The sequence below is a fragment of the Alligator mississippiensis genome, chromosome 11, assembly GCF_030867095.1.
Source record: "Alligator mississippiensis isolate rAllMis1 chromosome 11, rAllMis1, whole genome shotgun sequence".
Classification (NCBI taxonomy): Eukaryota; Metazoa; Chordata; order Crocodylia; family Alligatoridae; genus Alligator; species Alligator mississippiensis.
The window spans coordinates 31,238,063-31,264,795 of record NC_081834.1 but is presented as its reverse complement, the minus strand read 5'-3'; the positions used below and the strand labels follow the sequence as shown (position 1 = coordinate 31,264,795).

Below are 26,733 nucleotides of genomic sequence, written 5' to 3'. Positions count from 1 at the left end.
TGGGGCCACGGTCCTTTCCCCTCCCCACACAGACTTATCTGCTTGGGCGGGGGGGGCATCTATGCTGATTGCATAAGAGTGAATTACCTCACATATAACGAATTATGGGTCTAAACAGCCTCATCGCATAAGAGCAAATTCGCATATAAAGAACCTGTGTAAACCGAGGGAAACCTGTACTGTTTTCTTGGCAGCAGCCAGAAATTTGGAACTTTGTGCATGTAGATTTAATTTTAATGTAGGACGCTTCCATGCATCTACAATACTCTTCAGAAACAGACCCCATTACAAAAAAGATGCAGAGCAAGATGGGTATATTCTGCATAGATGTTCCTCCAGTAGCAACTGTACCTGGATTTTTTTATGAATCAGTGTTCAGTCAGTACAACATTATATTTCTACAAGTCAACTGGCTTCCTTACTGGCAATCATGGGACTTTGTTAAATCTGTTTGCCAGCAAATGTCCCATATTGCATATGAAACTGTAGTTTCCACAAGGCTTGTTCATCAGCCAGCCAAAACAGTAAATATTGTATTTATTAGAATATAAGATAACCCTGAAAATAAGACGACCTACCAAAAATTAGACATGGAAAACTTATATATTTGTTAGAATTTTGCAGGCGTGGTCTAATTATTGAAAGTTTGCCTTAAATTTGTTTCCACCCCACTGCTACAACAGGAAAAATAAAACTGCAGGTGGTCAGGGAGCCCCTTGCCTCCTGCACCCTTGCAGCATCTGGAAGGTGAGGCAACATGAATCATTTGCTACAGACAGAGAGGAGGCAACAGAGGGATTCTGAGTGAACTGTTTGGCCTTGTTTGGTGATGTTTGCCAAGCACTTAAGGGTGAGGAAACAGGAATAATTGGAAATGGAAAGGAAAAACACAGCTCAGCTGTGGGAGTGAAGAGGAAGTTGAAATGTGGTCAGTGTAGTAGCTCACTATTCCTTGCAAAAGAGTCAGTGCCAAGGGGGATTGAGCAAAATGGGCACTTTCCTCTTTATGGAAGCCAGAGGGACTGCCCTAACTGATCCTTTGGGTCCTGAGAAGCTGGTGGAGGACTGGATGCTGGAGATCAACACAATGGTCTGCAGTTTCCATAATGGTAAGACTCCTGGGACAGATGGCCAGCCCAAGGAGTTCTACATTGCTTTCTGGGACTAGGTGGGCCTGGACCTGCTGGAGGTCTATAGAGAATGCCTGCAAGAGGGTCACCTGGGAGCAGGAATGGAGGAGGGCCTCATAACCCTTCTTTACAAGAAGGGGGAGAAGTAGGACCTAAAAAACTGGTGCCCTATAACACTCCTGAATTTTGACTACAAACTAAAGGTCAAAGTCTTGGCCGAGCACTTCAAATCTGTTATAGGTGCAGTGATCCATGAGGACCAGGTGTGCACAGTACCAGGGTAGCAGATCCACACAGCCTTGATGCAGCTGCGGGATGTGCTACAATAGCAATGAGAGAGAGGGTAGAATGCTGCTGTGCTGAACCTTGACCTGGAGAAGACCTACATCTGGGTATCCCATTGGTTCCTACTAGAGATGCAGAAAATGATGGGAGTCCCATCAACCTTTGACATCTGGATAAAGATAAAGACACTGTACACCAACATGAGCAGCAGGATACTGGTAAATGGGGCCCTGACAGCCCCGACTGCAGTGGAGTCAGGCATCAGACAGGGCTGCCCATTCTCTCCAGATCTGTTTATCTGAGTGATAGAAGTGCTAAAACAGCAGCTCAGACAGGACCCTGGGATCAATGGAATAAATATTCCAGGGAGTAACAGAGACGAGACAAAGATCCGGGCGTACATGGATGACTTCAATATCATATGCAGGGACAAGTGCTTGGTTGAAAGAGTGTTGCACCACACACAGGTATATGAAGCAACGTCAGGGGCCAAACTCAATGTGAGTAAAATATCTGCCTAGTACTGGGTGAACTTGGGGACCTGTCAACCCTGGGGGTCTCTGTCCCCCACAATGGGGTAAAGATCCTCAGAATGGAGTTGACCCAGAGCTGACTGGACAGAGGGCATGGGAAAAGGCTGAGGTCAAGGTGAGACAGAGAGTGGGACTATGGCAATTGTGCTGCCTGTTAATAGGTGGGTGCATGGTATTCACGAAGGCAGTGTTACTACTGATGCTTCTACATATTGCCCTAGTCTTCCCCACCTCAGAGTAAGTCACCCACAGGATCCAAAGAGCCATGTGTATCTTCTTCTGGAACTCTCCATGGGAGAAAGTGGTGAGGACCACACTGTACAAAGCAAAACAGTCTGGAAGCAGAGGAATCCCAGACATTCTGCTGTTCCTCTGGGCCAAGTACATGGCTGGATTTGCAAACTGGCAACAGGAACAAAATCTAAACAGTCTGCTTTGTAAAATATTTTGCAAGGAATCTACTGTGACAGTGGCGGGTGTACATGACAACCAACAAGAGCCCATGGAGTCCCCATGGTTCCACGAGGTCCTGAAATGCTTCCAGAACAAATGCAAACTGCACAACAAGACCCCAGCAACCCTGACAAACCACCACAAGATACAAAAGGTGATAAGGGCAAGAGACATCATATCACCTGGTGACAGCTGCCAGGCTATGTGGGAGCGAATCTTTTACCAGGACCTGCAGAAGGAGCACAGAGACTTGAACTGGCAGGTAGCCCACTGGGGACTCCTCATACAGGCATGGAAAAACAGTGTGGGGCAGAGAGGCCCATCCAACTGGTGCAGGCAATCCTGCTAGTGGGAGGCAGAAACAATTGATCACCTCTTCTGGGGATTGCCCATATGCCAGAAAGGTGTGGAAGAAAGTTTGTGTAGTCCTTCTGGTGGTGGTGACAAGTTTCATAACCCTGACCAGAGGGCAGTTCTGTATGGGCACTTGACTAAGCAGCAAGGGGCCCCAACAGCCCGCTTTGACCAGTTCATCTCCTGCTTCAGAAATGCCCTGTGGAAGATCAGGAACTTGCTCCCAAACAGGCACACAAGCCTCCCAGTTGAGAACTGTATTAGAGTGGGCCTGAGTGATCTGTACTGGTATTACAGGAAGACAGTAGAAGAGGATGGGAAAGAGATGGTGGACATCATATGGAAAAGAGGGGACTGGCATAGACTTTTCAGAGGCAAGCCATCCAAGAGAGCAATGAGGAGGATGATGATGATGATGACAACAAATGAAGGGACTGAACAAACAGAAGGGGGATTTGGGAGAGGGAAGGGAGGGAGGACTGAGGTAGTCCTTTGCATAATTGTGACGGGTTCAAGGGGGTAGTGATATACATAGATATAGATATCTATATCTATATAGATAGATATATAGATCTATATCTATAGCTATATCTATATAGCAATTGGCTAGTATATCTCTATAGATATATCTATATATTATGGCTGTGCAAAGTTTCGGTTGCTAATTTGGCAGAGATTCAGCCCAATTCGGTGGCCAAATCTCTGAATCCGAATTGACTCAGGAGACCCACTAATCTCTCCTGTGGGACGCTCCATCTGCCCCACCATCTCAGCATTTTGCGAGCCACGCCTGGTACCTCCAGGTATGTAGAAAAATCATTTAAAGCTCTGTCTATGGCCGAATCACTTATTCTCCAAATCAGAATTGAATCTTCAGATTCAGATTTGGCCGAATAGAATTGGGACAGTGACCCAAATCAATTAATCGAATCACTGTCCCCTGAATTGGGCCAAATCTGAATCCGAATCAAATACAGCCTGCTTCACACACCCCTACTATATATGTATATAGATATAGATCTATTTATCTATCGATCTATCCATATATATTCATAGATTCATAGATTGTTAGGGGCTGGAAGGGACCTTGTAGATCACCAGGTCCAGTCCCCCTGCACTGGGCAGGAAAAGACAACTGGGGTCAAGTGATATATATCTATATATATCTATATATACTGAGGGGAACCTACCCCATTCTTCAACAATAAATAAATAAATAAATTCTATCTATCTAATTTATTTATTTATTGTTGAAGAATGGGGTAGGTTCGCCTCAGTATGTTTTACTACTCTGGGTCATATATTTGAAGGCCTGGTTCATTCTGATCCACCTTAAACTCCTGCAGATCCAGCTTTCATGACTGAGTACATGCTGCTTCTGGCAGCAGTTTAACAGCAGTGTCTTTGATGAGCTCTCTTTGTATGTGGACCTAAGACATGGTGTTTTCTTTCCCTTTGTAGATTCAGGAAGACAAGACTTGTTTCCTGGTTGAGGAAATATGGTAGCTCCTCTGCTCTGTCAACCCTTCAAAAGCCGCTTCAAGATTCTGCCCTGCCTTCAGGCCCAGGCCTACCAGCCTTTCTTTGATCTTGCCTCCAAAGGCATAAATGTTTTAAATCATCCCAAAAGCCTCTAGGCAGCTCAGAATGGACACCAAAGGCATGTCCAGACCAAAGGCACATGCGGTATGTGGTGCCACAGACCTGTTTGTGGTGCTGCACATGCAGATGTTCCCCAAGCTGTTAATTTGCAGCGTGGGAGGGAGGGATTTACACAAGGAGATTCCAGTGTCAAAAGAACCCATGCTAGAAAAAAGCGGAGCAGCGCACATAGCCGCAGCATGCACCACCTGAAATAAGAGCCTAGCAGGCTGGAGTCACACTCTGGCTGCTGGCCAGGCTCCTTGCTACTGGATTGCTGCTGCTGGAGCCCTAGGAGGCCCTCAGGTAAAGCTGCTGGGGTCAGACCCAGCCTCCCCTATCCCACCCAGAGCAACTTGCTATATGCCAGATCATGTGTGCATGGGCTTTCCCCAGGGACAAGTAGCAGCAGCACAATTATGTGTCACTGCTATTTGTCCACAGGAAAATGCACACGTGCACTCATCTGGACATGGCCTGAGAGGAAGCATGGATGTACCAATGAGGCCTCCATCTACCCCAGAGAATGCAGGCAGCTGCTGAAGCCTAAGCAGACCATAGTCCCTGAGACATAGAGGAAACAGCATCGACTTAGAAACATCCCTCAGATGCTCTTAATCGTGGTGTGAGTGACTGATCAGAAAGGAGGAGTCATCCCTGTTTATGCTCCTCACCTTCCAGACTAGCTAGGAAGAGAAGGAAATACAGGTAGGAAATATTTGGAGTAGTGTTCCACAGGTAAGGCATTCTATTTCTTCTAATCAGGTAATCACAAAAGGAGCCAGCCAGGCTGACACTTCCTTACTGCCCTATCACATAGACCTGATCCAGATCCAGATCCATATCTAAAGTGAAATATGAAATGGTTGTAATACACTCTGTGTGATTCCCTGTGTTGCTGTAGTACAAAGAGTGACTGGAAACTATCAGCAGAAGGGCAAAATTAAAGATGAAAATATCCCAGTCTGACACACCATATTGTGTCCCCATAGATCATTTATCGGCAGCAGAATATTGCTCCTCAATCTGGAACAAAAGTCTGCACACAAAGATTGTTGATACACAGTTACATGCAGCTGTGCAGATTATATCAGGAATGCTAAAACTATGCCATTGCCATGGCTTCCAGTCCTAGCAAACATTGCTCCGCCATGATGCTGCATGTGTGAGGGAATACCATAAGGCCATCAGTAACCCAAACCTCACAATCAATAAGGACATTGTTATACCACCACAGGATAGGCTCAAATCTAGAAAACCCTTCTGGAAATACACCAAAAAGCTCTATGATGATAACGAGAGCATCAAAGAACAATGGAGGGAAGCCTGGGCAAATACTAACCTGCCGCAGAAATAAATTGTTAGCAACCCTACAATTCCCCAGCCAGAATTAGACCTACCAAGAAAGATCTGGTCCTCCCTGAATCACATCCGAACACTTCATGGAAGATGTGGACACCTACTCCATAAATGGAGAATCAAAGAGAGTCCAGGTTGCAATTGTGGTGCGATTTTTCAAGATTGGGCAATCATTCACAAAGTGTTGCACAATTAGATCATTTAATGGGAAACTCAAATCAATCCATGCAGCTATGCCTGAAGCAGTTGAATGGCTATCAAATTTAGATATTAATCTATGAATGTTGTATGAATGTTGTAATCCTAAAATGTCATATGAAAGAGAGAGAGATTTATTGGTTCAGAGGTCTTCAAGTTACACTTCTTCCAAACTAGAGCTAAAAACATTTTAAATTAGGAATGGGCAAACATGTTGAGCTAGAACATGGGTCAGAACCATGTTCTAGAAACCATAGCTGGATTCTTGGCTCACACCATTTCACACTTCATGAATGTAATTAATTTCAGTGAAGTTACTCCTGATTTACACCAGGGTGACAGACAGAACAACTCACCCTATTGCAACCAGCTTTCACTTAAGTTTCAAGAGATTCTGAATCCAGAATTTCCATCTGGACCCTAGTACTGTCATGCCAAACCCACACTGGAGACTACAAGCACAATGACAAGATATGCTAATTGTTATCACAACTCTGAAACACTGGGAATCCTACAAGAAAATCTATTCCTGTATAATTTCTGTCCAGCCTAAGTAGCTCAGACGTATCAGTGCAAACTCCAATCCCTTTCTTAACGTTTCCCCATACTTGGCTACAACATTCGTTGCGGTTTTTTTGTAAATATAATTTACAATCTTATTAAAACCAGTTTGAAGATACAAAAAAGCTTATACTGCGAGTTGTAACTATATATCCATCACAGGTGGATATAAATCATCACAGTTTAACTTTTAGGTCAACAAGAATGGTTAAACTAAATCAAAACACAAGTCTTAAATTTATGCATGAATTCCATAATAAAAAGCTACGCATACAGGCACAACATCTGCAGGATGCTTACAATTAATGTGGACATTCATAAAAGTATGAACCATGCTATATGGGAAGAGTTCCCCTGTGAGGAAAAAAAAAATAAATCAGCTAAAGATATTGATTAAAAATGATCACTGCAGTTTTCTTCCTGGCCCTATAGTGATGTTTTAAGCTGAAAAAGATTTTAGAAATTGGCTGCCTCAGCAATTATGGAAGTGATTAAGGATTCTATGTGTGCACAGAATAAATCTGTCTTTAGAGAACCAGGAAAGTGACCTTGACTCTACTCCCTTGTGTACAATTCATCATTTCCCCCTCCTCAATGTGACATAATATGGAGATTAATTAGAAGCAAAGGCCCAAAACACAGGAAGAGTTACTTTTTATTTGCAATAATGACTTGATTAGGTCCAAGAGCAGCATATTAACTACTAATTCAGTAATTCCATTCCCTTAAGGTTGAGCGAAAAGTAGGAAGCTTTGTAGCTGTTTTGAACTGGGGGAACAGAAGTCAGGATTCTTGGTTTCTGCCACTGGCTATTCCACTAACTTGCTTTGTGTCCTTTGGCAAGGCAGAAGGGCCTAGATGTTCCAAGGTATTTAGGTGCCTACTACTGAAATCCATGGGCATTAGGTAAAAAGGCCCATTTGTATATAATGCCTAGGAAGATCTGGGGGATTATGTCTTATCCTGCAATGTTGTAAGAGCTTCCTGTTAATGTGCTGAGCATTTTCAGTTCTCAGTGAAGTAATTCAGTATTTTGCAGCTTCATGCCTTAATCTTAATATTAATCTTGTCATCGTTAGCAATTTTTGAGATTTGATTGGAAGTCCTGAACTCTTAGGGTTTTTTCTCCCAGCTCTACTTCCGGTATGACTACAATAGCTGGGTTATGGGCAGTCTTGCCCAGTGGTTAAGCCACCAAAAGAAGGCCAGAAACTGGGAGAGAGTCCACAACACAGGCCAAATCCAGGGTCAGGAAATCAGGGGCAACATGTAGAGGGTGCACACGAGCACACATGCACACCCTAAATTTGGTGGTGCACCCCCTACAAAAAGGCACCACTGACACGGTCAGCGGTGCCTGCAGGTGGTCGCCGCTTGCCACCCCCTGCTGCCGACCGCTGGCAGCATCTGCAGGCAGACAGTGATCCTCAGTGGCTGCCACCGCTGGTGGCATCTGTGGGTGGTTGCCTGGTTGGTGCTCGCCACCTCCCTGCCCTCCGCCATCACCAGCGCTCGCGGTGTCTGTGGGAGATCCCACTTACCGCCCCCGTGCTCCCGTCACCGCCTCAGGAAATAGACACTAAATTACCTGGGACAAGGTTTGAATCACTAGCCAAGTCAAAGTTCAGGAGTCAAAGCCAAAATACCACATCCAAAGAAAACATCCAGAGTCCAGGAACGGAGCAATCACTGTAAGGAAACCAGGAGTACCAGACCACAAAGGGTTAGCAGGGCAGACTTTCAGCAGATCTGTTGGCTGATCTAGCATCTGTTGCCACAGCTCCCAATAAAAGGGGAGGCTAAATCAGGAGGCCCAGGCAGTGGCCAGCTGGAGTCATTAGCTGGGTTAGGGCTGCCAGTCAAAGACCCAGGCAGGTGCAGCCCCATAGGCAATTACCCCATGCTGGGCTGCCTGTTAGGGCCCCTGACAGTGCCATGTGATTACATGAAAACTGGATCTTTCATAAGAAAAGGAGGAAGTTTCTAAGAACACAGAACTGGAAGGGACTTCCTGGGTCACTGAGTCCAGTGCCCTGCTGGCGTAGGTGCCAGGCTACCCAGAGAGATTGTGGAATCTCCATGCTTGGAGGCTTTTAAGAATCAGGTAGATAAAGCCTTGGCTAAGAAGATCTAGCTGGGGGTGGTTCTGCTTTGAGCAGGGGGTTGGACTAGATGACTTCCTGAGGTCCCTTCCAACCCTAATTTTCTATGATTCCTATGTAATAGGAAGGAGCAGCTAAAGTTCTCAGTGGGCTGTGAGAAATTACAAGGGGCAAGGCCAGAGATGTGTTTGTAGAAAAACTGCTAAATATGGATGTTTTATTAGAACGTTTTCACCAAATGCTTATTTGGTTATACCTAACAACAGGGCAATGCATATAGCAATAACATGAAGTCTCCCCACATACAATGCGTACTCGTTTCAACCAGGGAAATGATGATGCACTCTCTGTACAGTCCAGCAGGAAATGACAACATAGTATAAATTCAGGTATCAGTGCCCTTCATAAAATGCAAATACATTTTGTGAAGGGTGGTAAAACTAGAAAACTCAAAAATGGTGTAAGGCACAAGTGAGTATAACAGCAAAGGCTTCTGCTTTATTTCACATTTTACAGTAGACTCAGGGCACAGAGGTATAACTGGCCAGGGTTGTGCCCAGTGCAGCCCCCTTGCACTCCCCTTTTCCCCATACCTTCTGGCTCTGGAGACTCTGGTAGGGGGCAGCACAGCATGCCAAAACAGCAGCTGCAGTTCTCTGCTGCTGAGGGGAGATGTAACTTTATTTGTTTTGCCACAGATACCTATGCTTAGTGGGCAACAAATTCTTGATTTTGGCAGCAGAAAAAGGGAGTGACATTGCTCCTTGGCAACAGCAAACTTCACTGCACTCTACAGAGTCCCCACACTGGCTTACAGTGGCCACTGAAGTATCCCCATAAAACAGGATATCCCCTTGGTGAGGGGCAGGACCACCACCCTCCTTGGCCAATCAGTGCTAAGGGGATGGGGCTACCACAAATAGGCCAGATCCCTCCCTCCCTGGCTGGCTCAGAACCCTGCTCCTCCTGGCTGTGCACCGTCCTACCTCTAGGCACAGCCAACAGAATCATGAGGACAGAGGATTGACATGTATTTCCACTAATTAACTGAAAACAGGACTTTTTGCTGTCCATTTCTCATTCAGAAATAGACAAGGGACAGAGAATTTAAAAACAGGACAGTCAGGTATAAAACATGACCATTGGCCACTGTATGGCCTACACTCACCAACGTACACTCTTGTGCCACCCCTCCTTGCTGGAGCTGAAAAGTGCAGGAGGAAGGGAGAGTGAGACACATCCTGGTCCATTCTGGTGTCCCCCCTGCAGCAGGGCTTGTGTCCCGCTCTCCCAACCATCCTTATGCTACTCTCAGGGTACAATATACCTCCTTTATAACACTGCTTAACACTTTACTCTGCAACTAGGACAACTGAAATCAGTAGGACTTATTGTAGAAATCAGTGCTATTCAGTGCATCTTAAAGAGAAAAATAATGAGACCCTCAGCGAGCAAAACTCAGAGGGCCTGTATAGACACTTGTAATAGGGTAGATCACGTTGGTATAATATTGGTAATTATGGAGAGGAAGCCAAAGGGAAAGTGTAGGTGGTGGAGGTAGTAGGAAAAACTAGTAAAAGGAAGCTACTAGATTCAACGGGCTCCCTGTTATTGATAATTGCATTTCCAGAGTTCGGATGAGGGCTCCATGCTATTACAGCAGATTCACCCAGGCTCTGCTCTCAAAAAATCACTTTCAGTAGGTACTCATCTTATCACAGAGAGGCACATGAACTTTTGTGCAAGTGCCTGTAAAGCATGATATAAATATCTCTGTCTGCTTGGTGTTTCCTTGTATATCTTGATGGGCACATGAATGCAGCTCAGCAAGAGCACCTCTGCACTACATCCCAGCATGCAAAACTAGGTCCATGGTTCCTGAGAGAGAAGGATGATGACTCAGTAACTCACATCATGAGGTTTAAAATGATCAATTCATAATTACACCAGTTTGATACACAGTTTGATATTTTTTTTCTGCAGAAGGAGATGTGGTTAATCCTGAGCATGACTTCCTGCCCTGGAGCAGGGGGCTAGACTCGATGATCCTCCAGGGTCCCTTCCAGCCCAAATGTCTATGAAATCTATGAAAACCAGTTTAAGATAAACCTGGATGGATGCTGTATCAAACTTCCCTGATTTAGATTAAATCAGTTTATTGAACTTCTATCCCAGATCCCCTCCAGATTCAAGTCAACTCACAGTCCCCCAGCATCCCAGGATGCTTTGCACCTCTCCTGCAAGCCTCCCCCCCACTACTCGCAGGGTGAACGGGCTAGCCTTGGCCCAAGCTGTCTCCTCCAGACAAGCAGGGAGGCATGCTCTAGCACCCCTCAGTTTCTGGCCTGGGCCACTGCAGGCATGTGCCTGCATTTTCGGAATCAAAAGTGAATGTCTGTTTACTTGCATAATGGTTCAGTCTACGCAGCCTAGACTCACCTGCGAAAATTGAATCAATTCAGCTTTGGGCTTTTTGACTATCTGTACTTAGTCTTAATGTTTTTATTGGGAACATTTTGAAATTACTGGGATTGAGGTTGCTCCACCCAAAGAAAAGGACTAATAGATGTATATGATCTCAGAAGAGGGTTTGTTTCCAGGAAATTCAGTAAGACTCTTGAAACAGTTAAATACCCAGGCCTTTTCTATGGCAGTTTCAATTACTATACTTCTCTGAGTGGTAAAACACAAATCAGAATGAAATACAGATACATTTTTATGGTAACTTTGCATTTGTTAATAATGTCGGCAGTACTAGATTTGATTGTTTTACAGGTCATTCTTAACTCATTGCTTTAGCTCCACTGAACTTATTAGTAAATGCTCCTCCTGGAATCTGAGATGACTCTTGTAGAAGTGAGTCATTTCCAGTATTTTTCTATTTCCAGCTCCCTGCTATAACTACAATTAAATATAAGGAGATTAAGCAGGAGAAGAAAATGGAGTCCAAAAGGCTGACTCTGTATCACTTGGGCTTTCATTTTTTTAGAAATTAAAAAATATATATTCTCAAGACATTAATACAAATGAGTTCAAATCTTTTTAGAAAAGCTTCTTGCTTTTCTTAGTTTGGTAGCACTAAGATTGAGATCTCATAGTTAGAGAACATTCAAGTCTGGATAGGTCTGATGATGCTGACTGCACAGTAGCTTGTTACTACTGCGTAGTAGTGTTGCACCATGGTTCATGCCCTGCAACACTACTGTGCAGTACTAACGAGCTACTGTGCAGTAGTAATGAGCTACTGTGCAGTAAGCATCTCATGTAGATGCGGCCACAGTGCTGTGCAGATATACCCAAGATACATCTCACACCCACACTCACACTCACATCTCACACTCACACTCACACAAAGCCCCACTGAAGTCAATTGCAGGACCCAGCCGTGACACATTATCTGAAAACAAAATTAATGTCTGCTAAATGTTCACCACTGTTTCCTTTTTTAGAGCAGTCCATCCAGCCATAACAATAAAAATGGACAGACTTCTCTACTTTAATTACAGAAAGCAATTGTCTCTGTAAAGGAAATAAAGATTTGCTTAAAAAAAAAGAAATGTCAAAGGATATTTTAATGCACTCCTATCACTGTAAGATTAAAGTTCTGCTATAGTAATGCAGAATACAGATATGGTACACTAGCAAGAAGAAACAAATTCAAGACCAGCATCAATTTACTTTAAATATTTCCTTTCTTTGGGGAATTATATCCAGGGAAATAGACCAGCAGGACTACCACTGATTCTTATGATCCAACATAAAAGCTTGATAGAAAGTTATTGTATAGGAAGTTATCTCATCTTTCCCTCAAAAGCCCACTACTCTTATGCTATTAGTAATACAGTAGTTTCTTGCCTTAATGTAGAAATATAATGGATAGCTCAGCTCTGAAAACTTTTCCTAGATAAAACTCCCACAGTGACATGGTCTTTCCTGACCCTATGGGTAGAACACCACATGCATGGAAAAAGAGAAAACTGTATCTTAGGGCCCAGAAAAGAGAGGTGACTCTAACCAGTGGGCAACTGGCAGGCCTGTAAAGAAAGCATGCTTCACTTCTCAGGGGAAATTAGCAGGTGATACTGGACAGGTGGGGAGTGACTTAGTCTGAACACAAAACTCCTTTGCCAGGCTATTAATGAACATTAAAGGTCCCTGCTTGTCACAGGGTTTTAAATGCTTTAAATCCATACTGCACTGTTTATTTCTTGAACATGGTGTTGTCCCCAACGGACGGTATGAATTTGTGCCCGGTGCGCTCTTGCCAATGAACACACAGGGGTGGAGGATCCAACTTAATCTTTATTGTTTCAAGTCTGCGCAGAGAGGGGTGCTTGGCAATCGTTTGCAAAGCAAGCACACCAGTTTCTACCTTTGGGTACCTTTTATACATATGTTTGCAAGTGTATCGCTCAGTGATTGGTTACAAGCCACTGACATAAGACGTTCTCTACTGAGCATGTCTCTATACCTATGTTTTAGCCATGTATTTCATTTACATACATATATGTTTCATTAACATACTTTTGCTCTGCCCAGGGGTGTGATTTTTAGCATTATAATGAGACCTTTTTCTGAACTTCTTGCTATCTTACAGGTATCAGGGAGACATTATCCTGCTGGTGTTAGGGAGGCATTCCAGGAATCCTCCGCATCCCACACGCTGTGCTCTGCAAGCATCTCTTAACACACACATACCACACTCCTCCCAGCATCTGCAAGTTGCCTTAAGTATTCAGTTAGATATAGTTTGCAAAAGCTAGATATACCATAAAAAAGATTACATAAAAAGATTACATCAAATCCCCCCTTCGAGGCTATGACCCTATGAAATGGGACCATAGTCCTCGATCATTCCTTTCAGCCTCAAGAACCGTTTTGCGTCTTCTCGGTTCTTCTGGATTGGATCCATGACCAAAGGTTTCATGAACATCACTCGGTTGACAGGGGTAGGTATCAACTTCTTGAGTGAGTCACAGCTTATAGGTACACACTGCACCCCACAACAAATCATTAAGAAAATACATATACCTGCTACAATTAAAAGGAACATCTGCTTCAACCATGAAAAATTAGGAAGCCAAGAAGTAAGCCACGAAAAATCAAACCCATCATCTTGTTTGATATGTGACAGAATGTCCTGTAACTTTTGTACCTTTGACTCTATTAGCTTAGAATTATCTGTCAAATTGAAGCAACACATCCCATCGAACTCTTCGCACCCATGGTTATGTCTCAGTAACAGATAGTCTATGGCGGCCCTATTCTGCAACGTAGCCCCCCGCAGTTCTTTCATCTCAGTGCTGAGGGCAGCTAGGGCCTGTGAGGTCGTGTTCAGGCTCTTCGCTAAGGCGCAGGCCACTTTGCTTATCTGACCATGGTTGCCTACCGCCAGGGCTGGTAAACCTACTATAGAGACTGCCAAAGACACTGCCTTGGCCTTACTGAGGAGGTTTATATTACTATCACAGGACTCATCTAGCTGACTAGAACTTCTTCGGTGGCGCCTGTTGGAGGCCTTAGACACCTTTGGTAACCAGACAGTTAACCTGCCAATAGTACAGGGTCCCCCCGTGGCATTAGCTGGGATGTACGAATAAGCGGTTTTCCCACAAAGGAGAAACCATCCTAAGGGTAGTATGACGTTACCATTACCATAAGACACGTTGGTTTTGTTTGAGCAATTGAAAGCCCTTTCCTCTCGGGTTAGGTTTTCACATGCTTTGGTACAATTTACAAATTGAAAACAACTGGCGTTATTAGGTGAGGCCACGGTCAGCAAATCTATCGAAAAGGTACTAACGTTTCTTTTCTGAGTAATAGGTCCCCACACAGGCTGTATTCCAGAGATTAAGCCCAGAAAGGTCGAAGTTTTTTAGCCAAGTCTGACTTTTGAACGTTTCTAATGGAGTGGGCACCCCTATGAGGCATGAGGTAAACACATCTTGAACTGATGTTCCACTAGCCAAACAGAAGTGAGTTGTGTTCACCACTTCTTTTGCCAAGTAAATCCACACATTTTGGTTTTTCTCAAACTTTCGATGTAACAATCCCTCCGACCCTAGAAACACTAGACTTAGGTAAAGAACTACTTTCCACATGGCTGACGTTTAAACAAGAATCTAAGTCCTTCCACAGGTTCCGCTGTCCAACGATGTCCGTTTGTGTCGGCTTCCGGTGCAACACTCTCAGCAACTGCTCCCTCAGAAGGAACTTCCGGTGCGGCCTTTACCCTGGTATAGTGGATCCATGGCTTTACCCCCTGGACCTTTACCGCTGTATGAGTGGTGAGGATCACGGGATACGGTCCCTTCCACTTGGGTTGAAGAGGCTCGTCCTTCCACATTCAGACCAAAACCTCGTCTCCAATTTGGAACTTGTGGACTGGAGTATCTAAAGGCAGTGGAAGTCGCTCTTGGACGTACCTGTGGAGAGAAGACAACACAGCAGACAAAGAATACAAATAGTCTTTTATCCAACCTTCCCCTTTAACATGCATTTGACTCCCATGCGTCACCACTGGATTCTTAGGATATGGCTTGCCATACATTAATTCAAATGGACTAACTCCCAATTTAGCTCTAGGGGCTATGCGCACTCTAAGCAAGGCAAGAGGCAGAGCTTCGGGCCATTTCAACTGAGTCTCTTGGCAAAGTTTAGCCAGTTGCCTCTTTAGTGTCTGATTCATCCTTTCTACCTGTCCACTAGACTGTGGCCTCCAAGCTGTGTGAAGGTCCCATTGTACTCCCAGAGCTCAGGAAACTCTCTGGGTTATTTCTGACACAAAGTGCGGCCCTCGGTCTGAGGCCAGTCCTTCTGGGACTCCGAATCGTGGGATTATCTCCTTTAGCATCACTCGAACTACTTCCTTTGCCTGAGTAGTTCGGCACAGGAAAGCCTCGGTCCATCCAGTCAAAGTATCTATGAACACCAACAGGTATTTGTAGTGCCCTTTTCTGGGAACTTCAGAGAAATCTATTTGCCAGCATTCGCCTGCTAATAGTCCTTTCCTTCCTGCTCCCGGTGGAGGTTTGGGGGAAATCTTAGGATTGTTGGCACAGCAGACAGGACACCTTCGCACTATTTGTTCTGCCATTCTCCTCATTCTGGGTCCTACTACAATTCTTTGGAGACCTTGGGTCATGGCATCAGTTCCCAGGTGAGTGCCTTGGTGGTACTCGTGGAGTACTTTGTTGAGAATCACTCTCGGCACCCAGACCTGTCCTTCGGGCAGAACCCACCATCCATCTCGTTGTTCCTTACTTCCCAATTTCTCTGCGAGTTGGTTTTCCTTTTCAGTATAATTAGGGGGTTCTTTTGGCAGCACCACTTGAGGCACCAGTGCCAGTATTGAAGTCTCCTGAACAGGCTCTCTAGCGGCTCCCTTTGCCGCAGCATCTGCTCGCCAATTTCCCTTTATAACTTCACTGTCTCCCTTCTGATGGGCCCTACAGTGCACCACAGCTACTTCAACTGGTTCCATCACAGCTTCAAGTAACTTTAAAATTTCTGCTCCATATTTCACCGGGCTTTTACTTGCCGTCAAGAGTCCTCTCTCTTTCCATATAGCTCCATGTGCATGTAAAATTCCAAAAGCATACTTTGAGTCCGTGTATATTGTGGCTGTCTTTCCCTTTGCCAGGTGAAGAGCTCGGGTCAATGCAATAAGCTCAGCTCTTTGTGCAGACGTATTTGGAGGCAAAGGTCCCGCTTCAACGGTGTCCCATAATGTGACCACGGCGTATCCTGCTCTTCGGATCCCATTTTCCATAAAGCTGCTTCCATCCATATATAATTCAAGGTCCGCATTAAGCAAGGGGGCATCTTTGAGGTCTGGTCTACTAGCATACACACTCTCAATGGTCTCAATACAGTCGTGCCATAATTCTTCGTCCTGTTCCACAGGCAGTAATGTAGCCGGGTTGAGAGTACTGGAGGTCTGCAAATTAATGTCTCCCTGGTCCAGGAGAGCAACCTGATATTTTGCCATTCAGCCTGGGGACAGCCAAGTCCCCCCCTTCGCATTCACCACTGCCAATACGGAATGCAGAGTATACACTGTCATTGGTTGTCCTAAGGTGAGTTTTTTTGCTTCTTCCACCAACATAGCTGTGGCCGCCACTGCTCACAGACAAGCTGGCCAACCTAGGCTAGTAGGGTCCGATTGCTTGGAGAAATAGGCCACCGGTCTCTTCCAGCTACCTAAGTGTTGGGTCAGCACTCCCAACGCGACCCCTTGGCATTCATGAACGTAAAGTTGAAATGGTTTACTGAGGTCGGGCAGGCCCAGGGCCGGCGCCGTCATGAGGCCCGCTTGATGGTGTCGAAGCTCTTTCGGCATTCTGCTGTCCACTGCAGTTCTCCCTCGCGGCCAGTGGTAGCCTTATAAAGAGCCTTGGCTATTAGTCCAAAGTTGGGGATCCAGATTCAGCAGAACCCTGCCATTCCCAAAAAACCTCTTAACTGTCTCTTAGTCCGTGGAACCGCCATTCGGCAGATAGCCTCTTTCCTCTCAGGGCCCAGTGCTCTCTGGCCTTGCGAGACATCAAATCCCAGGTACCGTACCTTTTCCCGCTCTACCTGTGCCTTCTTCCGGGACACTCGGTACCCCACTTGTCCCAGGAAGTTCAGCAAGCTCACGGTCAATTGATGGCACTCTTCTTTGGTGGCCGCTGTGATTAACAAGTCGTTGACATATTGTAACAAGGTCTCCAATGGTCCCTTGTCCCACTTCTGGAGATCAGTACTTAAGGCTGTACTAAAGATGGTAGGGCTGTTTTTAAAACCTTGAGGTAAGACAGTCCAGCACAATTGTGTTTTTCTCCTAGTATTTGGGTCTTCCCATTCAAATGCGAAGATTTCCTGGCTGCTCTCTTCAAGTGGGATGCAGAAAAAGGCATCTTTCAGGTCCAGGACCATGAACCATCGGTCTGCCGCAGACAATGTAGCCAGCAAGGTATAAGGATTCGGCACCACTGGGTGAAGGGTCACCGTCACCTTATTTACAGCTCTCAGGTCCTGCACAAAACGATACTCATTACTGTGGGGTTTTTGAACAGGCAAAATGGGGGTATTAAAGGACGATTGGCACTCCTGGAGCAAGCCATGTTTGAGGAATCGCTTTATAAGCGGTTCCAAACATTTCCAAGCTTCCAATTTTAATCGATACTGTGGTACACTGGGTGGATTAACCCCGGATTTCAAGTCAACTTTGACAGGGATGGCCAGCTTTGCTCTCCCTGGCTTTTCTCCCGCCCATACCCAGGGTACTACAGTGTCTTCTACTTCGGGGGGGATCTTCCCTTCCTCCCCTATCTCTCGCAGAAGACACATTTGAGCCTTCCAGGCCTCTTCTATTGGTATTTTCATTATAATCTTTTCATCTGAAAAGGTTAGTTGAGCCTGCAGCTTGCACAGCAAGTCCCTTCCAAACAAGGGCAGGGGACACTCGGGCATATGCAGGAACTGGTGAGATACTCTCTTTCCTCCCAATTTACACTCCATGGGGGGTACAAAAGGACGATGGGTCCGTTGACCTGTTGCCCCCACTATGGGGATCTTGGTTTTTGACAGGGGTCCTTTAAAATTCGTCACAACTGAATGAGTGGCTCCACTGTCCACTAAAAAATCAATGAGTTCTCCCCGCACTTGCATTCTAACCAGGGGCTCATCAGGGGAGACAGGTATCACTTCGATGTTTGCCCCCGGTCCCTGTCACTCTTGGTCAGAATCCTCTAGCACCATTACTCTCTCTTCTCCATCACGTTTCTTCTCCCCCCTTTGGGGGCACTCATTCTTCCAATGCCCGATCTGTTTGCAGATGGCACACTGGTCAGCTCCCAGTCTGAGGCCATGTCCACGTCCTCCCGGGGCATAACCAGTGCCTCCCCTCCCCCTACCTCCTCTATTTCCTCTCCCACGTCCTCTTCCCCTCTGGTCTACAATTGCTGCCGCCAGTAACGACACCTGCGCCTTCATTCTTTTATCTTCCCTTTTCTCTTTAACCTGATCTCTGTTCGAGTACACCCTATAGACGATCTCAATAACTTGGCTGATACCCATTCTGGTAGCCCCCTCTGCTTTTTGCAACTCTTTCCAGATATCTGGGGCCAACTGTCCTATAAACAGTGTATTAAACATCTTGGCATTTTCCGGCAATTCCTGATCCAAATCTGTCCACTGCTTCGCTGCCTCTCACAACCTCCCATAGAAGCTAGACGGGTCTTCCTCTGGACTCTGCTGCACCTCATACAATTTAGACACATTTTTCTGCTTAGGAATGGCCTCCCGAAGGGCTGCCAACACTAGTTCTTGATACTGTTCCAGGCTCCGCAGTTCCCCTCGGGCATTGAGGTCCCAACCCGGATTTGTCTTGGGGCAGAGTTCATCTACAATGCCGTTTGGGTGGTGCTGTTGAGCCATCGCATGCGCCTTTTCTAAAACCAACCTCTTTTCTTCTGAAGTTAGAAGGGCGGCTAGTAAAGCCTGAATGTCCTGCCAATTTGGCTGGTGGGTAAGAAAAATGGTGGTAAACAGCTGCACCATTGCCTCGGGGTTCTGGTGGTACGGGCCTGTTGACTGTTTCCAGTTGATCAGGTCAGCTGTACTGAACAGCACGTGCACAGAAACGGGCCTACCCTCGGGGCCCACTGCCTGATGCAAAGGAGCCTGAATTACTAGTTTGGCCGATCTTAAGCGGTCTGCTATTGGACTGAATGTCTCACTACCCATAGCCCCTCCTACTGCCAAATCTCTTCTGCCTGCATCTGCCGAACCCGGGGATGGCACCCCGGGGCTACTGGGGGTAGTGGTAGACGACGAGCTAGGTGAGCCGGTCGAGAGCCCATGACTGGCGACTGCGGGTGCCGTGGAAGCCCCCTGTGGCGATGCATGGGGTGCAGAAGGTAGCAGGGGAGCCGTGGGAGCAAACAGCAGCTGCGTATCCTCCTCTGGCTCCTCCGGACCCGCGGCCTCAATTTTTCGCAAAGCCATTATCCCACTCCCCCCAGATATCCCACAAGACCTCTGAGTAGTCCTATCTGACCGTCTCCTGGTTATTTGACGGAGCCATGGAGGGGTACAATGGCGCAACGCTCGGAGGACCAACTTAATCTGACGGGATGAGGGAGGTCTCAACGGACTGGTGAGTGTCTCTTTTGATTTATGGATAGGTTGGGCAAGAGAGGCGGCTTTAAAAGTTCCGACCGCGTAGATGCCCTAGGAGAGTGAGATCGGGTGGCAGTCCTGTGAACTCCCTTTAATCAATTTGGTTCTGAGGCTGAGCAGCGGTCGCCGTCCATTGTTTAATAAATGGGGAGTAACCAGTCCAAGATTCCGCCCTGCAGCCCCCTGGGGTGTATTTTGAAAAATTGGTCAAAGTTTGGAGGGGACCCAATGACGAAAGAGAGGATGATTCGATATTGCAATAAATGGTGGCCACAGTACAAACTTGAGGATGGTGTAATCTGGCCAGAGAATGGGTCTTTAGACTATAACACTGTTTTGCAATTGCAATTGTTTTGTTGGCGCCAGGGGAAATGGGATGAAATGCTTTATGTGGATGCATATATGTCTTTGCATGGAGATAGGACTACTCAGAGGTCTTGTGGGATATCTGGGGGGAGTGGGATAATGGCTTTGCGAAAAATTGAGGCCGCGGGTCCGGAGGAGCCAAAGGAGGATACGCAGCTGCTGTATCGCAGCTGCTTTCGACGAAAAAGGCCGGTGGCGCGTGGCCCTCGCGCCATTCACAGCCGTTGCTGGAGCCGAGGAGGTGGACCGGGCAAGGCGGTCAATGGGGTCCCATCTGGGTCACCAAATTGTTGTCCCCAAGGGACGGTGTGAGTTCGTACCTTTGGGTACCTTTTATACATATGTTTGCAAGTGTATTGCTCAGTGATTGGTTACAAGCCACTGACATAAGACGTTCTCTACTGAGCATGTCTCTATACCTATGTTTTAGCCATGTATTTCATTTACATACATATATGTTTCATTAACATACTTTTGCTCTGCCCAGGGGTGTGATTTTTAGCATTATAATGAGACTTTTTTCTGAACTTCTTGCTATCTTACAGGTGTCAGGGAGACATTATCCTGCTGGTGTTAGGGAGGCATTCCAGGAATCCTCCGCATCCCACACGCTGTGCTCTGCAAGCATCTCTTAACACACACATACCACACCCCTCCCAGCATCTGCAAGTTGCCTTAAGTATTCAGTTAGATATAGTTTGCAAAAGCTAGATATACCATAAAAAAGATTACATAAAAAGATTACATCAATGGCACTAAATCAGGAGTGGGCAATTATTTTGGCATGCGGGCTACATAGAGTTTTGCTGAGCTGTTGTGGGCTGGGTCAGCACTCCCCACCCTGCACAACAATTCTCCAAAACTCCCTATGTGGGATGGGGCAACAGGTGGGCGGGGAGCAGTGTTTGGGAGTAGAACGGATAGGCGAGGCCAGGTTCATGGTGTGGTGACAGTGCGGGCCCAGGGCAGCGCTGTGATCCACTGCCCACATACCCCTGCCTTCAGAACTGGGCTCTGCCCCAGCCCTGGCCCCACACTATCATCGTCCCACAATCCCAGGGTCTTCATGGAGATTGACTGGAACCTGCATAGGCAGGGCACATGGCCAGGAGGACAGGAAGGGGCTGCAAGTGCGCAGGGACCTGAGGCCAGGCCCAGGATCTTGGGGCAGTGACAGCATGGGACAAGGGCAGAGCCGCGACCCACTTCCTGAATGCCCCTGCTTGTGGAACCTGTGCCCACCACAGGGGCATGCGAGCAGCAGATTGCAGCTCTGCCCTGGGACCTCGCCCTGTGCTGTCACTGCCCCACAATCCCGATCCCCAGCCCCACCTGCCTGCCCCAGTCTTGGACACAGCTTCCCAGAAGCCCCCAGCCCCATGCCAGCTGCTCACCCAAGTGCCTTGCCCATGTGGGTTCTGCCTCCAGCGGTGGGTGTGAGACAGATATGCTGGGATACCCAAGCAGCAGGGCAGGGTCTAGTGGCTGTGGCAGCCAGGAGGAGCCATTGCCACTGAGGCTGCTGGGAAATGGAGTCCAGCTGCTGTGCCACCCCAGCCCCGCTGTGCATCTGGGGACAGTGGGACCAGCCACATGTGCCACTGCCCAGGCTGCTTCCCGCACCTGGGCCAGGGGGTGTGGCGGGGGGAAGGACCTTGCTGTGGCCTGGACAAAATCCCTTGGTGGGTTGGATCTGGCCTGTGGGCCATATTTTGCCCACCCCTGCTCTAAGTGTTATCCTAAGTTCTCTTATAAATCTCTCCCAGGAATCAATCTGCAGTCTGCTTAGCTTTACTTGACATGCAGTAGAAATAAGAATTGAGGTGTAGAAGAGCTAAAAATCAGGAGCAGAAAGTTGTGGGATTGCTCCTGGAGGACTTTCTGGGACCTAGCTTTGCAGCACCTGAACGAGTTCTAAACATGCTGCAGGGGAACAGGCTCTAGTTATGGCCTGACCTCAGACTTGGGAGTTCAGCAGAGTTCTGGGGCTCTATATTGTAGATGGTCTTTGGAGGAAAAAATCACAGTAATAAGGACCATCTGTGCTGGCTCTGGTCATCCTTTTAGTGGGTTAGGACACCCTAGCCCACATTTTGAGAAAGGGTCAGGTCCTACATGCATATTCACAATACCTGAAAGGAGTATATAAATCAGTGACTCATATGTCAACATACATTTTTATTATAGAAGCCTATGAAAAAGCCAATTACACAATAACTAAAACTTTCAGTTTCTCCTCCTGCTTATTACAGTTTCACTTAAATAAATAACCCATAGCTCAGAGCAGACTACTGTAAAACCTACTACATGTCAAGTGAGATATTAAAGACAACTCATTTTTCAGTAGCTATCAGATTTGTCTTCAATTAATCTTAGAGAAAGGCCCAAGTTCTAACCCATATGGCAGATCTTGACCCAAACTTCCAAAAGCATGAACAGGGCTAGATCCATGTGAATACTTCTTCTCACCCCCCTCACAACTTCTAATCATAGTAAGTTGACAAAACTTGACAAAAGATAGACAAAATTGAATTACCAATTCCTTTGATACAGTACATTTCTGAAAACTGTGTTTTACTTTGTGTGCTGCAGTGTGGGATCCAATATGCAGGCTCACAGGTTTTGCCTTTCTTACTCTCTTCCCCCTCATAGAATTTCTTTTTTAATTTTAGATTTTACAGACATATGACTATGACAGATTCAAATGTGAAATCCAGAAGGGGAATGCCAGACTGGGCTTCACCTTTGAATGGTGGAGAGTTTTCTTTCTAAATACAGGGCACGTCTATATATGCCAATTTAAGGTGCTTTAGCCCAATTTAAGGTGCATTAGGGGCACACCTCTAAAAATGTGTGCCCTTAATGCGCCTTAAAATGGCAATTTTAGGCTATTTGCACCAGAATTTGATAACTGCAAAAACAGGTATTACATTTTGGCGCAAATAGTTAAAGCGCATTAACACACGTGTCAATGCATTAAGGCACATTAACTCTGTGTATGGACTGACTCAGGACTTACTGTAGTCTTGTGTCAGTTTGCGCACACGGCATTAATGCACTTTAACATGGGCATGTGTAGATGCAAGCCTAAATCACCTTAATGTGCATTAAGCTAATGTGTATTAAATTCAGGTGTGCCTAAATGCATGTGTAGACATGCCCACAATTGTCCAAAATGAAGATCCGAATAGCAGAAGCAAAATCATAGTACATGATTCTTTTAAAATTACTTAGGGGGTTAGAAACTGCATGTAACTTTACAGTCTTTTACACCTGCAAAAATGTCTTTCATTGAAGTTGGGGGTACTGGGAGAGGGAGCACTATGTGCAGCTTTAGTTTGGGGCTCAGTTCATTTGTTCTGTTCACGAGCTTCTGAATAAGTGCCATTTTCTGTGGTTAAGGGCCATGGTCAGTTTGTGTGGGAAAGTACTTTGTTTGCCAAGGTGCCCAGAACTTGGGTTGGGCACTCTTTGATGTCAGGTGATATATAAATAAAATGCACTATATTTTCTACTGGTACAGGAAATTGAAGCTGGTCTCTTCTTAATTCTTCTAACAGGTTCAAGTAACCAAACAGACTTTTTAATTAGTTCTACCAGTTAAGGAGGATTAACCTTGCAACAATTTCAAGTATATAATTAATCTTCAGTAATGGAGTTAAGAGCACCTTAGTAACATGGGTTCATGTGAGTTAAAGGATAAAAACCAGGTCTATGATTGTTCCCTCTACATCCAGCTCACACATGACCTGTCTCTATGTTTTCTTTTCATTAATACTGGTCTATGAAAGACAGAGTTTCTAATATCAATGATAATCCAACAACTTTGTTGAAAAGGAAAACTAATTTTCAAAATACATAGATTTCATAGATTTCATAGACATTAGGGCTGGAAGGGACCTCGGAAGAGTCATCGAGTCCAGCACCCTGCCCTAGGGGCAGGAAGTCAGTTGAGGTCATAGGACCCCAGCAAGAAAAATATCCAATTTTCTCTTGAAGGCATTCAAAGTAGATGCTTGAACCACCACCGATGGCAGTCTATTCCAGACCTTGGGGGCTCTGACAGTAAAGAAATTCTTCCTTATGTCCAGCCTGAAACGGTCTTGCAGGAGTTTATAACCGTTAGACCTTGTTGTCCCTTGGGGCGCTCTGGTCAACAAACGTTCCCACAGATCCTGGTGAACACCCCTTATAAACTTATAGGTGGCCATCAGATTACCCCTGAGCCTGCGCTTTTCAGGCTGATGAGTCCCATGGCTCTCAGCTTCTTGTCATAAGGTCTGTTTTCCTGACCTCTGATCATGTGTGTGGCTCTTCTCTGGACTCTCTCAAGCTTCTCCACATCCTTTTTGAATTGTGGAGGTCAAAACTGGACACAGTACTCCAGCTGCGGCCTCACCAAGGCCGAGTACAACGGGAGAATGATGTCCCGGGATTTGCTTGAGAAGCATCTATGGATGCAAGCCAGGTTTTGCTCACTTTACTAGCTGCAGCATCACATTGAAGGCTCATGTTCATCTTGTGGTCAATCATGACCCCCAAGTCCCTTTTATCTGTAGTGCTAGCCAGCGTAGCACTGCCAAGCCTATAAGGATGCTGGGACATGTTTTCCTCCCATTGTGTCATTTCCTTAATGCAGATTAATCTTATTTTCTTATAGTACTCAACTAAAGGGAACGAAGATTATAAACATCCGTTGCTTGTATCAAATGAATAACACACCTACATAAGGCACCTACATTCCTTTCATAAGTTCTCTTACAAGAGTTGCTCTTTTCTGTAACTGAACTTCCTATCCCAATGTCTTTCTCTTTGAGACAGGAGTGCTAACATGATAAGGCCTCTAATGCTTCTGTTATTTCAACCCGACATGATTCATTATGGTTCTCCTGAGCTCACAAGCGCAATTCCTTCAACTCTGTATTTTCACTGATACAACAAACCACACCTCCAGTTTCCTTTGTATTCTGTCACTCCAGAATATCAAGAAACACTTAAAGCTGATTTATTCATGTCATATCAAGTATGGTAACTTTCTTTTTAAAAAAACATTCTTGTCTCACTTTTAGCAAACATTTCAGAAATTTTCTAATGGATAGCCAGAATAAAAATAGGAAATATTGGATCAGATTCCATGGGTTAGATAATGCATCACTCTCCTTCCAATTCAGGAAAATGTTCCCATTCTCCTTAGACCAACATGGCTACAACCAACACCCCCTATTCTTGACAGTATTTAAGAAGGTAGAGGTAAGGTGGTGGAGTGGTTAAAGCATCTTGTGATGGCTCCAGACATGAGAGTGAAAGCTTTGCTTCAGACTTATGCAGAAGGCGATCTCCAGTCAAGACAGCTGTGAAAGTCTATCTGGATATTTGGGGTAGGGAGTTAAAAATGCCAGATATGATGCTAGACTTATCACTCTCTTCTGTGCTGTTGGCTACAGAAAGGGGTATGCTGAACAGATGAGAGGCTTAGGCAGGCCTTTGACTTAGGTACATGCTTAACTATACAACTGTACTAACATCCCACTGGAGCCAAAAATTCCAGATTATTGTAGATGGAGGCAAAGAAATCTAATGAAGGCAAAGAAATTGTAGCAGAAAGCCCCCTTTTCCTCTTGCCTACATTTGCATCTCCCCTCTTTGAATATGTTTTTTAGGATTTAGACTCACCCAAGGGGGTGGGCAGACTCAAGGAGGGTCTGGATTTAGTTGTCACCTAAGGGGGTGGGCATATCCCAAGGAAGGGATTTGGTTGTAGAACTGCAGGGGCAGGGGCAGAGTCGGTTGGGAGCGTGAGGGCTCAAGGAAACTGACAGGCTTGAGGCATGTTGAGGAAAATGTCTTTGTTTAGGAAAAAAAACCCTAAGGTTGGAGAAGGAGGCCAAGAAGATAAGTGGGTACGGAGGGAGGAAATTTCCCCTCTCCATAGGGAGATTCTGAAGGGTGGACCCAGCCCATGAAGGGAAGATGTGTGCACCCCAGGCTTTTCCATAGGGGACATTGAATCCCAATTTGAAAGATTTTGCCTTTGTGAAAAACCCTCGGTTCAAAGGCAACACAGTGCCTTGGTCTGGCTACTTTGGCATGCTGTAAAAACAGCAGTTGAGGAAAAAGATCAGAGAGCCTCTGAAATTGAGGAAAAGGAGAAGCTAATCCAAATTCTAAAAGACAGATGTGTCCAGTTGGAAACCAGTAATCAGACTCTAAAGGGATTGTCTCGGAACTTGGAAAATGAGAATGAGCAATTGAGAAAAATAAATCAAGACAATGCCCAACAATTGGAATTATTGGACCAAGATAAGGCTAGCCGAGAAGCCTTGCAAAAATTGGTAAAGACAATGGCTAAAGACCAAGCCAAGGAGGGAGCCAAGGTCAACCATGGCCCCTGTCTAAATACCATTAACCGTTTGAAAAAGGAACTCCAGGAGCGCAACCTGCAAGTAGCAGCTGTCATCCAGGGAGACCAAGCCAGGGATCCAGACATCCCCTTCAACCCAGGAGAGATTTGGGGTGGGGAGATGTGGGGAGATCCAGAGGATGCAGGGGAACCCTCTCCTGAAGACCCCAAGTCAGATCAGGAAA

At 45.7% G+C, this 26,733-nt stretch overlaps 1 protein-coding gene across 4 annotated transcripts in view; it reads right to left on the bottom strand.

Annotated features, from left to right (window-relative positions):
• Positions 1–12,900: 12,900 nt before the first annotated feature.
• Positions 12,901–26,733, bottom strand: part of CIB2 (calcium and integrin binding family member 2) — a 152,674-nt gene continuing 138,841 nt past the window's right edge. For all 4 annotated transcript variants that reach the window (XM_059714769.1, XM_059714765.1, XM_059714767.1 and 1 more), the window contains one exon: positions 12,901–15,041. In XM_059714769.1, the coding sequence (XP_059570752.1) occupies positions 14,963–15,041 (79 nt within the window). In that variant the 3' untranslated portion in view covers positions 12,901–14,962. The remainder of the gene's footprint in view (positions 15,042–26,733) is intronic.